General features: G+C 44.7%; 1 protein-coding gene across 35 annotated transcripts in view; it reads right to left on the reverse strand.

Moving 5' to 3' along the window:
* TCF7L2 (transcription factor 7 like 2) overlaps window positions 1-16,959 on the reverse strand; it is a 200,368-nt gene that overhangs the window by 173,326 nt on the left and 10,083 nt on the right. For 18 of the 35 annotated variants that reach the window (XM_018041213.1, XM_018041207.1, XM_018041208.1 and 15 more), the window contains exon 4: window positions 13,291-13,359. The exons of the other annotated variants lie outside the window; for them this stretch is intronic. In XM_018041213.1, the coding sequence (XP_017896702.1) occupies window positions 13,291-13,359 (69 nt within the window). The remainder of the gene's footprint in view (window positions 1-13,290; window positions 13,360-16,959) is intronic. 35 annotated transcript variants of the gene reach the window in all.

A 16,959-nucleotide genomic window follows, 5' to 3' on the forward strand; every position in this document is an offset into this window, starting at 1 on the left:
CTTGCCAGGGCACTGGGGCTCCAGGAGAGATCTTCAATCTCAATATTCCTGGAGAAGGCCACGCCCAGGCTCCCTGTCCTCAGACTCCCGCAACCCAGAAGCCCTGGTACCTCTGGTTCCCAAGCAGCCAAGCTGACGCGCCGTGAGGGCAACTAGAAACCACAAACCATGGAGGGAACCAGAAGTCGGTCGAAAGATAAAAATCCACTCTCACGGAAAAAGCAACGATAACAGAACCACGGAGGCCGAAATCAAAACCATATCTGCTTTGCATGGGGCATGTGGTTTTGTGTGTGTGCTTTCTACATGTCAGCTCATCCGTTCCTGTCACGTGCAAGTCGCTGTCGGGCTCCTGTAACTGCTATGCAAAACCAGGGACCCGGAGAGAAGCCTTTGGGCCAAAAATTCCAATAAGAGCAGAGGAAGAAAACACTAGATAACTCTATTATTATTTTTTTTTTTTTAAAAGAAACCTGCCTGGTGGTCCAGTGGTTAGGACTCCACACCCCCAATGCAGGGGTCCTAGGTTCGATCCCTGGTCAGGGAACTAGAACCCACAGACTGCAACTAAGACCCAGTGCAGCCAAATAATAAATAAATAATTTTTTTCAAAAACAGCTGTGGAGGCAGGACACCCACATCAGGCTACAAGGAGGATTTTGGTGCTTTTCCTACACTCTCCTCAAATGACAAAATCATAGCAGGAGTGGCGTGCTTCTGGGGAAATGATAAGTATATTCAGATTTATTTTTTGATGAAGATAAACTGGCAAATGTAACCCAACTAAAAAGCCACCAGAGTGAAACACAGCATTTTTTTTTTGGTTGCCTTTTTTTGGTGGGGGAGGGGGGGCAGGGGACCCCTTCCAAGGAAAAAGGGTCTACCATGTGACTGAAGCTTTTTCCTCTAGGAATCAGACCCTGAATGCCAATCCTTCAGACACAAATGGCTTCACACATCAGGTTTTCGGTGGGGAGACATTTGTCATCTGCTTTCACTCACCAGTGTGAAAATGTGACAAGTGACAAGTTTTTTAAAAACACAAAACAAAATCGGGTGCACAAACCACATTGGTGGTTTGCTAAACACATCCTCTTGAGCTTGGGGTCATTTTAGAACATTCCTTTAAGTTCTCTTTCGCAAAAAAAAAAAAAAAATTGCCTGCCTACGTTGGGTCAGTGAGGGTTTTTTTTTTTTTAATTAACAGGAAAATTCTCGGCTTCTGCATCAATGATTAAGAAATAAATGCTGCTGGATTCCAAAATAAAAACTAAGTGACTGGAGACCAAGAGGAGAGAAGAAGAGAGATTTGCTTTCGATTTTAAGGATAAGAACCAAACGAAGAACTCTCTAAATCCTGAAACATCTCCTGAATTGTCTTATAGATTGTATACATCAATTAATCTCTTACGGAGAAGTTGATGGCATAAGTTAATTTTTTAATTCTACAGAAAATAATTTTAACCTAAAGAGTTGATATTATCTATTTCATTTTTGTACCATATTTTAAGTATTCCTAGGTCTTTTACTATATAGTTACATCTTAGGATCTAATCAAAATGGCAAAAATGCCCCTTTGCACACATGACTGCCAGATTTCAGCTCCATTCTCTTCAGAAAGGGACAACTTAGTCAAGAAAGCAACCCTCCAGGATCCTGAAAAGACTTACCCCTAACACGAACAGGCCATTCTGCCCACTCAGTAGATGCTTTCTTTTCTTTAAGAGTCTATTTTCCAAAAACCCCCTGATTCATGGCCTGCCCAGCGTACACTGTCTATACCCCACCCTCAGGAGTATAAATCTTGAAAGCACTTTCGAGCCAAAGCAGACAGAGGCCCCCGTAAAACTCACGGAATGCAAGGGATGCTCCTTCTTTCAGTGCAAAGAAACTTCGTTCAGATTCAGAAGCCCATCTTGATGTTTCTCCCAAATTCATTTAGCTACATGACTTATTCTGAAATGACTGGGAGGTCTACCCACAGGCAGGCCAGCCTGACGGCTTCACTGTGCTGGTGGGTTTTGGTGGAGATGACAGTTTAAATTATCTCAAAGTGTTCTGCCTAAATTCTACTGCTTAACTAGTTCAGAACATTCAGATTCAGTATTGGGCCATACTGGTAAAGTCTTAATTTTTTATCATCATCCTGAGATTGGTTCTTCAATGGAGTTGAAGAAAGGAAGCAAAATCATAATAAATTTGCCTCTGGGAAAAAAAAAAAAGATTGCCTGGAATGGACACTCAATGTATATACCACAACCATATACAATGAACTGTACCCCAATTACAGAAAAAAAAAAAAAAAACCTCCTAGGGCTTTAACATTCATCTACACCAGCACTCCCAATGGTTAGATTTATGGGCTGGGGGCAGGAGTGCACAACCATGAATTTCTTGGCGGTTCACTGCCAAGCTCCTTACACACTCCAGTCTTTCAAATGCTCCTTTCAACAAGCCAAGAGTCCAAGTCCAGTCTACTCCACAAAAGAAAAGAAAGAAGAAAACCCAAAACCAAAAGAGAAAAACCAAACAATAACAGACTCAATGGGAGGCTTTACCAACTCCTCCCAAAATAAAAGGAGGCTAACTAGAGTCTTCTAAGAACACCCTGGACCAAACCAACACGGGGTGGGGGCGGCGGGGGGTGGGGGCGTGGACATCAGAAATCCAGAATACAAAGTCCTTATAGATCCTAATGAGTCTGACTTGTGGGAACACCAGTCTTTAGCTCTAAATTCTACTTTGCTAAAGCCCAGTGGTGAATACCTCACCAGTAGATACTGAGCACCCCCAACACACAAAGCTGGGTTACCACTCAATAACTATTTTAAAATAATAGAAAAGTTTAAATAGACAAGCCCTTCCAAACTCTCTTCCAGATATGCACCCTATATGCATTTCAGAATAATCACGCCCTCTTCACCGCTTTTCAGTAGAGAATCAAATGCCCCAAGGTTATCAATTTAAACTTAGCTGTTTTTTTTCTCTCTTTCTCTCTCGCTCTCTTTTCCTCTCTTAAATCATCACCCAAGAACTAGAAAGAGCATTTTCTAGGCTTCCTACTACAAGGCTTGGAGAAACCCACAAGGATGTTGGGGAGCTGGAAACACAGAAGAGGAACCTCAAATTTCCTTTCTATTTTGGACTGTCAGCAGCATTTAGGAAAAACACCTCCTCTTGTTTCCGCTTCACACGTTTTCCTTATTGGTTCATTTACACAGCGCTGCTCTGCGGACGGCAGTTAGTACATTGTTCTGTCATTTCTGCCTTTCCCCGCCATTAGTGCAGGCTGCTGAGACGACACCCCAGCTGCCTCCCCAAGCGGCCAGCAGCATCCGCACATCCCTTCCCTCCAAGCGGTCCCCCCGTTGACTAATGCTCACCCACACTCATACATCATTCCCAAATTGGTCCAAATGAATTAAACACAGCTCTGCTTAACATTACGAGATTTAAATGGATTTTCTCTCTACAGGTCTGCCCCATAATTGGGTTTATCCATCTTGTTGAAGTACAGTTTACACTTGCTAACATCACGCCAATTCAAGCTACATTTTCTGCTCCAGTGGCAGGAGCAAGGCAGATTTGTCATCGGATCATAACAGGTAATTCAAACAACAATTAGTTTGATGACGGCCCGTATGTCAATGTCTGCTCCCAGCAGCCCGACGCACACTCTCAGCTCTCTGTTCCTCAAGATGAATTGTCTTCACAATTCTTCAATTTCAATCATCAGCAATGCTTACTGAATCAACTTAAAAACTATTGACACAAGACCATCTTCCCTACGGGGTAGCCCCACCAAAGCCCTAGTCACCTTCCTGCCCCGCCAAGAACGGGCTACTACCACACACACATTCATTTTCAAGCCTTGAACAATTTCTGACTGTCAACCACAGTTCTTTATTATTCCAGCGTCACATCGAAACCTCAAAATTCAGGGAGGCACAAGGTTTGGGAATAGAAAGGAACAAATCTGCTCGTGCAAGCTCGTGTATCTACAAGAAGGAAAATGCTTGTTGAATGATTATTTTGTTGTTGTTAAGTCCCCAGCAAGAATCCATGACAACTGTCAAAGTCTGAGAAAATGTTATAATCCAGTGGATAACACTACTTTGTCATTAAAAATACTGATAATAAGTTAACTAAACGCCAAGCATCTTGAAAATTAGAAGACAATCACATACATATAAACCAGTCCAACCATGCTTACGCATTGTTTCAGCAATGCCACAGTCATTAAGACAGGGTCCAAATTCATGTGCTGAAGGAGAACTGAAATCAAAACGAGAGATACCTGGCAAAGAAACTCAAGTTTACATAGTGACTGAAGGCCTATCTCAAATTATTTGGATGAGTACTAAAAAATCTACATATTGGCCTCTCATGTTGTGAAACAGGCTGTTTTGGGAAAAAATGCAACCTTATATACTCTGTCCCCTTTCTGCCCACAGTATACAGTACGTAAACACATTCACTCCCCTGCCGTACACCTACTATGGCCCAGGCATTCCTGCACAGCACTCTAAGGAGACAACGAGAAGACAGAACCTCAGAAAAATGTTACAAGGACAAGGCAGGCTTTTCAAGTGACATAAGAGAAATGTAAACAGCAACCAACAGGAGTCATAAATCTTTGTTACCCAGCAAAGATAGTCCACGTTATCAAATTTATCATGTGTGATATTCTTGACAGGAAATAAAAACCATACAATGCATGCCGGAATAAGGCAGATTCGAAATCTATAAACGAGTACTTCACATAGTTCTCAGTCAAAAACAGCTGCTTGCATGTATCAGTCCGTGTGCCGCTGCCCTGCCCACCTCATCACAGACGTGATGGTACTTCATCTCCCCACCACCTTCTGAAAACAGGCACCATTATTAACAGCATCATCCCCATTTTGCAGATTAGGAAATGGAGGTCTGGCAGAAACTGGATCTGAACCCAGGTTATCTGACTCCAGAAGCATGAGCTGAACACACTTGTACCTGTCCCTTTAACAGGCAAAGCTAATGCTCCCATAGCCTTAATGGCAGGGTGCTCACTCTACGCTGATAAACTGAGCTCCGTGGTTCTCAACCAGGTGCAATCTGGGCCCCCAGGGGACATTTGGCAAGATCTACAGACATTTTTGGCCGCGGCGTTTTTGTTGGGTGCTAGTGGCATGCAGAGAGTAGAGGCCAGGGCCAATGCTAAGCAAACATCCTGGCACGCACAGGACAGTCTCCTGTGCAACAAAGAATCATCCAGTCCAAAATGTCAAGAGAGTGTTGTGGTGGAGAAGCCTGCACTAAGGCGTCATATCTCATCCAGCCCACAAAGACATGCCAATATCAGGCCTGGGCCTCAATCAGTGTAGAAGCTGGTGCAACCAAGTGTCTTTCCGGCTGGCACCTCAAAACACTGTTTTGTGAAGATGGTTCAGAGAGTCCACAAATATTCAGTTCTCATGTTTCATTTAGTACCTTTGCCTACTTTTAGGCTTTACATATTTTTAAAGTCTCACTGTATTATTCATTAAAATATTAACCTGCCAACCTCCCCCCCACCCCGCCCTGCCAAGGTTTTGGCAGAACCTTCAGGAAGAATGGCCTTCCATTTCTGTTTAATATAAGAGTATCCTGAGATTCCAAGGGAAATGATTCAAAAAAAAAAAAAAAATTGCAGCCACTTATCAGTTTGACCAGGACATGATACCACGCAACCAAACCCAATTCCAGAAACAAATTAAGTGCTAAGCTTGATAAGCCTGCAAATGTCAACCATAACCCACTTAAAAATGTCTGTGCTTAGCTAAACGGCCCCACGATTTTCAGGGGCTTTATAAAAAGCAAATACTATTATTAAGTGCAACTTATAAAATGAAGTTACTAGGAATTCCCTGGCAGTCCAATGGTTAGGACTCAGGGCTTTCACTACTACAGCCCCGAGTTCAATCCCTGTTCAGGGAACTAAGATCCCACAAACTGCTTGGGAGTTTGGGATTGACATGTACACACTGCTATATTCAAAAGAGATAACCAACAAGGTCCCACTGTATAGCACTATGAACGCCACTCAATATTCTACAATAACCAGAATGGAAAAAGAATTTGAAAAAGCATAGATACATGCACTTTGCTGTACGCCTGAAACTAACACAACATTGTTTGTCAACTATGCTCTAATATAAAATTGTAAATAAATAAAGGGCTGCAAAAAAAATTTTAATAAAATGAAGTTACTAAGACAATGCAACCAGCTGACTGCCACAGACCAGACCTTTACACCTACTGGCTATGGTCCAAAAGGGGGACACATATGGCTGATGAAAGTTGTTTCCATCCTTTCTGGGTGCTCTAGTCAAAAACAAACAAACAGACCTTCTCTCTGTATCCTCATCAGCTCTCTTAGAGGCCATGCAGGCTGGGCCCCAAATGCCTTTATATGGTGGAGAATGAACAGATACAAATATCTCAACTCGTACAAATACAGTGATGCAATTAGAACAGATAGAAGTTAAAAACCAGAAAGTAAAAACTGGACTGTTTTCTTTTATCTGGCCAATGTAATGCAACTGCTCTTGGCTCAGACAAGAGGATAACTTCTCCTTGAAAGATAGATATTAAGCCGAGTTGGACCCCTGGATTCCTGTTCTCAGCCCTGTTTCTACCAAGCAGTGGGAGCTCAGACAAACCAATTCACCCCTTTGTGCCTCAGTTTCCTTGTCTTTCAAAGCAGACTCTGCCTTTACTCCCCTCCCAAGAGGGCTCTAGGACCCAAGACTGTTAGCCCCTCTTGAGAGTGCGTCACAAATGCAGAATCCCAGGCCCCACCCCCAAACAACTGATTCCACATCTGCCTTTTCACAGCAAGAGAAGTCTGAGCAGCACTGCCAGGCCCCTCAGCTTCAGGCTCCCATAGGCCCTCACACAGCAACAGCAGAGTCCCTCCTTCTCTCACTGGCACTGAATAACTCAAAGGACAATAACCATCACCGAGATTACCTGGTAAAGAAACGCTCTCAAAAGAGAAGACTCCCACCACTGAACGGACATCCTTTTAGAACTCTGAACCCAGTCTCTTCTCCCCCAGGGAAAGGGTCAAGCTAAAATAAGCCAACGAACAAACAAGAGATTTTACAGTAGTTGTTCTCATGTAACAACATGCATCAGAAGCACCCAAAGAGCGGGCTGGGATACAGATTTCGGCATCCCCCTTGGCGGGGACATTGTCTTTAACGCTCCCCTGGGGACTGTGATGTGAAACCAGAGTTGGAAATGCTGCCCTTGCTCAGTGGGTCTCAAAGTGCTATCATCAGAGAAGGGACATCAATCTTACCTCAAAATCTACTAAAGCTGCAAATGTCAGGACCTACCTAGACCTACAGAACCTGAAACTCTGGCGGGGCCACAATCTGGGTCTCAACAAACCCACCTGGCACTTCCCAGGTGATGCTTGCTCCAATATGTGAAACAGAGACCATTCGTGATGATTGAGGACCTCAAAGGGGTTGAAACCCAGGATTCTGTATTTCGGAGCCCCTCCCAGATGGTTCCTCTGTATACAGCTCAGAGAGCTGGTTCGTCACCACCGCTTTAGGAACCCCAGAGCCCACTGGGCATTATATTCTGAGCAGAGAGAAGTCAGCACAAGGTTGTGCGGTACAGGCTCTCTCCAGTCTGACTGCCCAGGTTTGAACCCTAATTCCCTGACTATCTATGGGCAAAACATCTCTGGCGTCTGAATCTACATTTCCTGATTCACAAAACGGGGATAATGGTGGTAAAGAGTAGCTACACCATTTGGGTTTCCTTCTGTGTCATTATGAAGAATTAATAAATAATTCGCATCCAGCACTTAACACCAGACCCAACGCGTTGGAAGAATTCAATAAGCAGAAGCTGCTATTACTATCAGCTGTTGCTACTGCCTCTCATCCTTAAGACCAAGCACATCACTGCCCAAGCTGCTCTATCACAAACAAAAGAAATGCCTCTTCAAGAGCCATGCAAAAGTATCTGGTTCTCCTCGAATAATCAGGGGGGAAAAAAGGCCTCAAAAGCTCATCAGAACCCAAGGGCAGTCTAGTTTCTCACTCAAAACGAAAAAAAGTTATCCATCAAATACTCGGCCAGCCGTCAATTTTTACTTGGCAAGAGAAAATGACTGAGCAGCAGATAAGTGATCAATTGACTGATTCAGAAGCCTCTGGGGCAGCAATTCCAAACTCAGAACCCTGATTAAAAATGTAAATCTTCTGACCAAGTGGGGTGCTTATAAATCAGTATCCAAATCATCACTAGAATTGAAGCTCCCAGATGAACTCCCCGGGGGCCTGGCACACACATAATTCACAATAAATATTTCTGAATGAATGAACAAGCCTTCTGAGGTGTGGACTTCAAGTAGACAATTAGGCTAAAATGCACCACTACAGCAAATGAATGAATCTTTTGAATAAGTTAAACTGGTAGCCAGAGGCCTTGTCAAATTACTCTAGTGAAATGGCATCTAGGTCTGTCTCTCTCTCTCTTTCACATACATAAACACACACAAACCGCACTCCTTGTGGAAAGTGGACATGAAGTCTCACAGCCAGTCTGGTGACGGGACAAAAGAACTGGACCAAGAACTGAAGCTGCTTCTCGGGGTTCTTCCTCTTAGCCCAGATTTGCTCCTCAGGGAAGACAGCAAATCCTCAAGAAACCTGAAAAGCCAGGAAACTTGTGGAGCAAGGGAGGGCCTCGAACACAAGAGATGACCGCTTGAAACATGAATTGGGGAAAGGCCAAGCCCTCTCAAACATCCCACCCAAACCCACTGGTACAATTCACTGACCGTTTTTATCACAAACACCAACGACCCAGTAGTGGAGTAAAGAGATGGACTCTGAGCCACAGCGCCTCAGGAATCTTAACAATGTTAAGACTCAGACAAGACTCTGTGTCAAGTTCACATTCAAGACTAAAGGACCAAAAGGGAACAAGGACACTCTCCAACTTGTGTCCTTTTTCTCGCTGGCTCCACAAAGCACCTAGGCTCCGAAGGAGAGTCCCTGGGCCATACTGAATCATGGCAGATGAGTTCTATGACCAAGCAGAAGGGAATGGGCTGGCGGAACTCGGATGGAAGCCTGCAAGCCTGCGGATGAAAGGGAAAGCAACACCCACTGCAGAATTTCCACCGCTCAGCTGTGTAAACAAATAAAACGGCCCATTTCTTCTGGATCCTCTCCTAGTTGTCTTTGTGCACGCACACAGACACACACACACACAAACCACTTCACATCTGAAAAGAAAAACAACCAAGAAAGGTCTACACAGTTTGTTTTTGCTGCGTGTGGAGTTTTTTTTTCCTAAATCACATCTGACTTGGTGTTAAAACATCAACCTTTGGCCAAAATACTCTTAAAACAAAGGCTTAATTGGTTCTGAAGTCGCCCTTTTGAAAAACAAGGGAAGTGTCTTCTGTGGGTCCTGACCTTGATTCCAACACTGCTCATGGGGTTGGAAGGAGTGTGGGAAGAGCTCTCTCTGGGGAGGCAGAGGAGACAGTGCCTAAACAGTTATCCCAGTCAACTACAGGGTATGCCTGGGAGGCACTGGAAAGGTGGACCCCTGGGTCCACCTCTGCGCTCAGCCTGCACGTTCTCTTCCAGGTTAATAGAGGCAGTGGGAGGAGTTCCCAGGAGCTGGGGCCACTGGAGCTTGGGCAAATGGGCCTCTGACCCCACTAAGATCTTTTTACTGCTCCCCTTCCTATGTATCACTCACATACCCAACCACTACTATGTTGGCGCATTTCAAATAGCATCACTTGAAATCCAGAGTTCAAGTCTCTCTTAAAAGGGCAATGCAAGCAAAGCACATATGACTCTACCATCTCCTCCTGAGTCTGAACAACAGAGCCTAACACATACAGTCCTCCGAAAGATGCAGGTGAGAAAGTAACTAGGGCCTTATATTCGTACCAGCGGGACACAGGAACAAATATCCATTAGGAACCCAAATATCCTAAAGCACAGAAAGGATACATACACCGTGGAATATTAAGTGATAATTTAAAAGAAAAAAAAAAAGGGCAAACTCTTCCTACAGGAAATAACAGGGATGAAACCCACACATAATGCTGAGCAGAGCCAGACATGAGACTGTATTCTACACAATCCCATTTGTAAGACGCTAAAAAGGCAGGCAAAACTAATCCATGGTGATAGATGAAACTAATCCATAGCAAGAAGTTTTGCCAGCAGTGGGGGGAAACTCTGAATAAGCAAGACTGCAGGGGAGTTGGTAATACTCTTTTGCAGGGCCCAACAAACTACAGTCTATGGGTCGAGTCTAGCCACTGTTTTTATAAATAAAGCTTTATTGAGACCCAGCTACATCTATACCTATTCCCTTAGGTATTGTTTTTGGCTGTTTTCACACACAATAGTAGAGTTGAGACGCTGCCACAGAGATTGTTTGGCCTACAAAGCCTAAAATATTTACTGTCTGGCCCTTTATGGAAAAAGCATTCCACCCCATTCTACCTATTGAGCTGGGGGATGGTTTCATGGATGATCACAGAAGTAAGAATAAGAAGAATAAGAAGTTCATCCACCTCTCCACTAAAAATCTGTGCACTGTGCTGTACTTCAATAAAACTCTCTACAAGTCCAGAGAATTAAATATCTATGTCTCAATTATATTTGTGTTAACCATTTAGGATGAATACGGCTTCTGTGCTGCTCTTGTCTTTTCAAACTGAGAGGAGCTAGGAGATTCTCAAGAGTGGGGAAGCTTCCAACACATCACTTGATATTGTGTCCAAATCTCTTAGAAGAATGACGCCTTCACAGGATCACTCAGTAGTTGTTTGGTCACTGAGTCACGTCCGACTCTTTGCGACCCCACAGACTGCGGTGTGCCAGGCTCCTCTGTCCTCCACCACCTCCTGGAGTTTGCTCGAATTCATGTCCATTGCACAGAATCACTCAGAAGACATTCATATAAGCGCTGCACTTGGCCAAGTCCTGAGATTACAGGAGGGACGGGAAGGGAAAGGAGTGGGAATCTCATGTGATACGTGGTGTCATACTACTCGAGGTTATTTTAGGGTATAGCTTAGGAGAGCAACCAGCTCAGCTCAGATTGAAATACAGCATGTATTAAGGCTAAACAGTCTTATATTTCCAGAGAAGAAAATTCTGCCCCGACAAGCACGTCGCATGTAAGCCTTAGTGGAGAATGGGGGATAGGGAAGACATCCGCTCCACTCTGCACCAAAGGAGGGCCATCCTCTTGTTCCACCCCGACTTGGCTACTTGGCTGCCATGTGCCTGGGGGACAATTTTATTGTGTCTGAGGTTTCCTCTTTCTTTCCCTTTGCTTCTTTTGTTTTGGTTTGCCATTTAGCCTTTGATGATCAAACTACAATCACAGCTAGACGCCTCTTGGCTTCCCCTTGTCCTGGTCCAGCAGAGATTGGGGGAGAATGAATACGCAAAGGCATGGCGGTGCTGGGTCTCTCATAAAATGTGTCTCTGTGTGCCCACATGGGCATCAGGCCTCGGCAGGGAAGAACAATACTACCTGTTCATGGAGGAATAGTAATGGCTTCAGTCCTCCAAACAATAAGCTCTGTAATTTACTCCATCTTCCTCCTGAGAACGCGCTTCACATGGCCCGCACTGTGCCAGGTGGTTTGGAGAAAGATGAACTGCCCGGTCTAACAAGGGACGCTTCAGCAATGGGTGTAAAGACACAACAGCTGCTCTGGTCTCGGCTCGTCTCCCAGTGACATGGCCCCAGCCAGCCTTTCCACACCAAGATAAGGGTCATGATGCTATCCAACCTCGACAACTCCCACACCCTGGGCAGCAGGACTTCCCAGCACGCTACTGAGATGTCGTGGGCCTCAGGACACTGTTCCTCATCCATTTACCATGGGTTAGGGTTTGGGTTTGTTCTCCATCCAAGCCCTGAGCCTGCACCTTTTTCCGGGAGCAAAATTCACTGTGCTGTTCATCAAAAGGAAAAAGGGTCCCCCAGGGAGAGGACCAGCAAGAACAGCAGCCTTGGAAGCCTCTAGGGGTGGAGGGCCACTATCAAAGAGCTGCACTTCCCCCTAAAATACACACATGGGTCAGCAGCACAACTGCAGAAGGAATCAAAATATTTTTAACATAAGCTACTGTCACCTTGAAATGAGTACACAATATTAGAGCCCCAACCGAATAACCGTGTCTGCCGAGCCCTACTTTTCACTGACGGAATAATTCACAACGGACCTGGGGCCAAGGGCTACTGGAAAGTCTTCTCCAGGCAGTTATAGATTTGAAACAGCACAGCTACAAAGACGCGGTGTGGCTGTGGACCACATACGCACACACAAGTTATCTATCTGCACACGCAAGGGAAGAATGGAAATGCTATCACCAAGCGACACCAGCTTCCACGGAGAGACGACCCCAAAGCCAGACTTGAACACTCCCAGGAGTTTCAAACACCTCCCCTCGAAGGGTTAACGCAGAAGCGGAAGGGCTCAAGAAGTTTCGGCACCGTCAGTTACACCATGAGGTCCATCCATCCTGGCCAGGGCCAGGCAGACAGACGAAAATCGTGTTAGTCTGGTCTCGCTCCACTACTGCACTCTGTTGGCATCAGTTCAGCTCTGAGTCTATATTAGTCCGTGATTTGTTTAGCCTTTGGATTTAAGAGAATGGAAGTACTACGTGAGCAGGAAACAGGACACTCAGCAGAAGCTCCGTCGCCTTTCCCTCCCGGCACTTCCAGTGTCATATATCAACAAGTCTGAGAGAAATCAACATTTCAGAACAATCAGGTCAAAAGTGATATTCTTAGCACCACTTAACATGATTTTGAGCCACCGGAAACAACTCTCTGGCTGTCACACAGCCTCTTCTCCCATCTCATCCCCCGTAATTCTTCCCATTCACACTGTCACCTCATTTGACTCCCAATTTAAGACCCCTCCTGAAGCAAAAAACAGTAGCCAAACTGGCGTCCGTGTGCCCATCGTGCCTGATCAAGATGCTCTTGACAAAAAAAAAACATTGGTTTCTCCTGCTTTCTCTATCTTTAAATCATTTTAGCAGCTTTCCTTCTGCCTTGTTTCTTCTTTGCTCCCCACCTCCCCCAAAGAATCAACCACCACCACCACCATCATCATCCCCACCATCATCATCATCATCACCACCATCATTATCATCACCTCGCTGGGGAAAGGGTGGAGGATAACAGACACAAGAGACCTACATATTAACAAATCAAACTTTCGGGATCTCTTGCATGTCCTACCTGAATTGCAATCTGGTGTTCAATCGTTTTGTACGCAGAGTAATGTGTGCTCCCGGACTGAAAATGGAGCTGTAGAAAGAAACCAAATCAAAGCGTTCTGCTTATGTCACAAACTACAAGAAAACATCTTAAGCAGTTTATGAATAGCAGACAAACCTTCCTAGATTGAACTGCAGCCTTGGCATTCAATCAAGACCTGTGTATTTTTATTTGTTGCTATAAATAAGATGCTCATAATAATCTAAAGTTTAAAAAAAAAAAAGCACCTATTCAATAAGCAAAAGGGAGGGAGGTGGAGGGGGCCAGGAGTGAGGATCAATGACATGAAAAGGAAAGACGGATGCCCATTAAGACATAAAGGAAGCCAGTGTGCTGAGCAAGATGCTGCAGAAAAATTAACTGTGTGCTGCAAAAATCATCAGAATTGCGACACGTAGGCGAGAGGGAAAGACTGGGAGAGAGAGGATGTGAGAAGCCACAAGACTGCAAAGGTACAAGCCCCTCCCCCACCGCTCCCCCTGCCAGAGTTTGAATAACTGGGCTCTCACCCTCAAACAGAATTCTATTTTGGGGAAAACAAATGTGGCAGGCAGAGAATTCAGGGGCCACCCGATGCCTTATACATTCTTTCACAATGACTAAGCCATCAGTCCCAGGACAGCTCAGGACAGCTCTTGCAACCCGCACGCACTCTAGGAATCCACACTTCCCCAAAGAGGGAGCCAACCAGTGCCCAAGAGCCACTGAAAGTTCTGAAGACCACGTATTCGGGAGCCCAAGGGTAAAGGTATGCCCTGGGTTCACCCAGACTCGACCCCCCCACCGCCCCCTGCCACAGCAGAAGGCTAAAGTCTCTCCTGGGCCTTTCTCCTTGAAGACCTATAGACCCCCCATCAAAGAAGTGGGTAGCCCCAAATAAAAAGGAATACCAAGATGGCTCTCCAAATTTTTCTTTTCCCCAATAATACTTGTTAATCTTGGGCTCCTATCAATTGGGAAAACAAACACCATTTGCTGACTGATTTTATAAACAACACAACAATCACCAAAAGGTTTCAACAATCTCTGAAGATGCATTTTAATTGACCATAAATGAAAAAATGATGAAGAATCACATGGTCTTATGAAATTGCTGTCCATCCTCCTCACAGCAATAGGCAGATCAGCTGCATTTCCAAATACAGAACTGTATTACTAGAGCAAACTACTGCTGTTACGACCACTGTACTGTTTCTATTACCAGAACCTTCCTGTAAAGCAAAGCATTACCTAGCCTAAGTGAGTTTTAGACCCCATTATTTCATATCTTGCTCCCTGTAAGAAAAATTATTCATTTTATATAGGTTTTTATTTGGGGGGTGCGGGTGGAATTCATATAAGAACTTCTGAACCAAGTCAAACTAAACACAACTCAGTAGTAATGAAAGTTTTTAAATAGCCTAAATCCATACTGCTCATGGGATAAGGTAGTACTGTTCCCAGTTGGGGATACAATGGGTTCTGAGACCATTATGTCTTTTCCAAATGAACAAAAAAACACTGCTTGTATAGATATATTAGGAGTCCCCCTGGTCTCAAATGTAATAGTAACCAAAGTTAAAAGGGAGCACAATAGAGGTTGGGGGGGGGAATATATATATATATATATATATATATATATACACATATACATATTCCTTTACCTGTCAATGCAGAGTAATGAATCAACTCCCAAAAAGAACAAAAGATAAAGGCTGAGCCACTGAGATAAACCCCTCCCATGCACAGAGCTGCCCCTGCTGCCGCACCCCAACACACACACTCAGAAGCTATTCATCCAAAGTGAGTCCCTGCAGAAGACAGATGAACTTGCCCCCTCGGCCCCCCGTCCTTTTTGTGAAAACTGCCAGTCAGTAAGAGGAGATTGGACTAATTACTGTGACAATTGTGCATCGTGTTAAAACAACTTTTGTGCGCGGGACAGGTTCCTCTGCGAGTTTGGAATTCTTGGCTGAGACCAGCTCTGGTCGAGTGGAGCGGGGGACTCTCCCGCTCAGGAAAGAAGGCAACACTGAAAGCTCGTCCCCCTTTTCAGCCGGCTTTATTCTTCCCTTTTCCAACTGCCTGATGCAGAGCTTAATGGAAACTTGTCCAGGCTTTTCTTCCCACAAACCCTGCGGAGCCCTGAGGCGATCTTGCACTCAGGGTAATCACAGAAATCTTCTATCATCAATTAAAACTGAATGGACACCTGATAACTAAGAAGACATCGTGGAAACAAAATTTCATACGATCACGGCCTTCCAAACAAATTAGTGAAACTGTGGCTAATCAGAATTCAATTTTCACTTGTCCGGTTCCATACTTAACAACACAACTCCAAAGAGTAAGCTACTAATACAATTAAGACAGTAAAAATGCAGCTCCAAGATCCTTAAGAATCTGATTGTTGTTCAGTCTCTGAGTTGTATCCAACTCTTTGGGGACCCCACGGACTGTAGCCTGCCAGGCTCCTCTGTCCATGCGATTCCCCAGGCAAGAATATTGGAGCAGGTTGCCATTTCCTCCTTCAGGGGATCTTCCCCACCCAGGGATCGAACCCAGGTCTCCTGTACTTGCAGGCAGATTCTCAACAGGAATGCCCTAAGAATCTGGCAGGACAAAGCTAATTTCACCTTCACACACACCAATCTGCATCCCCAAGCAATGTAACTTCACTCCTCAGGTGTCCAGGCATATCGAACAACGTTGACCAGCTCCTAAATCCATGCAGCACAAGCTCCAATCAGATCTTCACTCCTAACCAGAACCCACTGTGTTGGAGAGATTCTGAGCTAAACTTCCCCCAGCAACAGCGACGAAGACTTAAAATTTTCTCATTTCTCTGTTGCATTTCCACCCCCTCTTTTCCCAAATACTCTCTTCTAAAACACACTCTTTGAACGGCTTTTTCCCTCCCTGTAAAACACAGGGATGCCTTGTTCATTATAGTGTAGCTTTTTAAGACGAAGATAAAATACAAGGACCCAGTAAAAACTTGGCATTCTAAGATGGAACAATAATTTATTTATATCTCCGTATAAAGCTAGAAGAAAGAACAAGAGAAGGTTGGCCCTCTGTGCTTTTGTTTGTTTTTGGAAGATATGGGGAGGCTGAGAGATCTTAGATGGCGAATTAAGGCTTATGTGATTTAAGAACCAGGTTCCCCCATGCCTGGACTCTTGGGACGCCCCCCCTGCTCTGGTCACCTGCAGCACTGTCCATCACTTCTGCATCCAGCAACTGTGGCTCTTATGCCCTGAGCCTGCACCATGCCCTAATGTGGTGCCTACCCACCACCCCTAGCCCCGATCCCAGCCACCTCCTCAAGCAACACCAAATAAGAACTCGAAGGTACTTCTCATGTTGTGCCTTCCTGTGAAACTCGCAACAAAATACACCTTCCCTTCCTGTGTGTTTCTTCACAGTGGCCAAGCCCACCCACCATTCTAACACTCCCAGAGGACCCAGCCATGTCTCCCCCAGAGAAAGAGCCATGGAGTGCTCTGCACAGTCTGGCACACGTTCTCCAGCAAAGCAAAACCCAATATTTCACAATCCACCACCTTCCTTATCAAGAAATCCTATCTTGATTTATCTTGTCTCATTTCTAAGTACTACTGGCCCTAACTTTGATGTTTCCAATACAAG

The sequence above is a fragment of the Capra hircus genome, chromosome 26 (assembly GCF_001704415.2).
Source record: "Capra hircus breed San Clemente chromosome 26, ASM170441v1, whole genome shotgun sequence".
Taxonomy (NCBI): Eukaryota; Metazoa; Chordata; class Mammalia; order Artiodactyla; family Bovidae; genus Capra; species Capra hircus.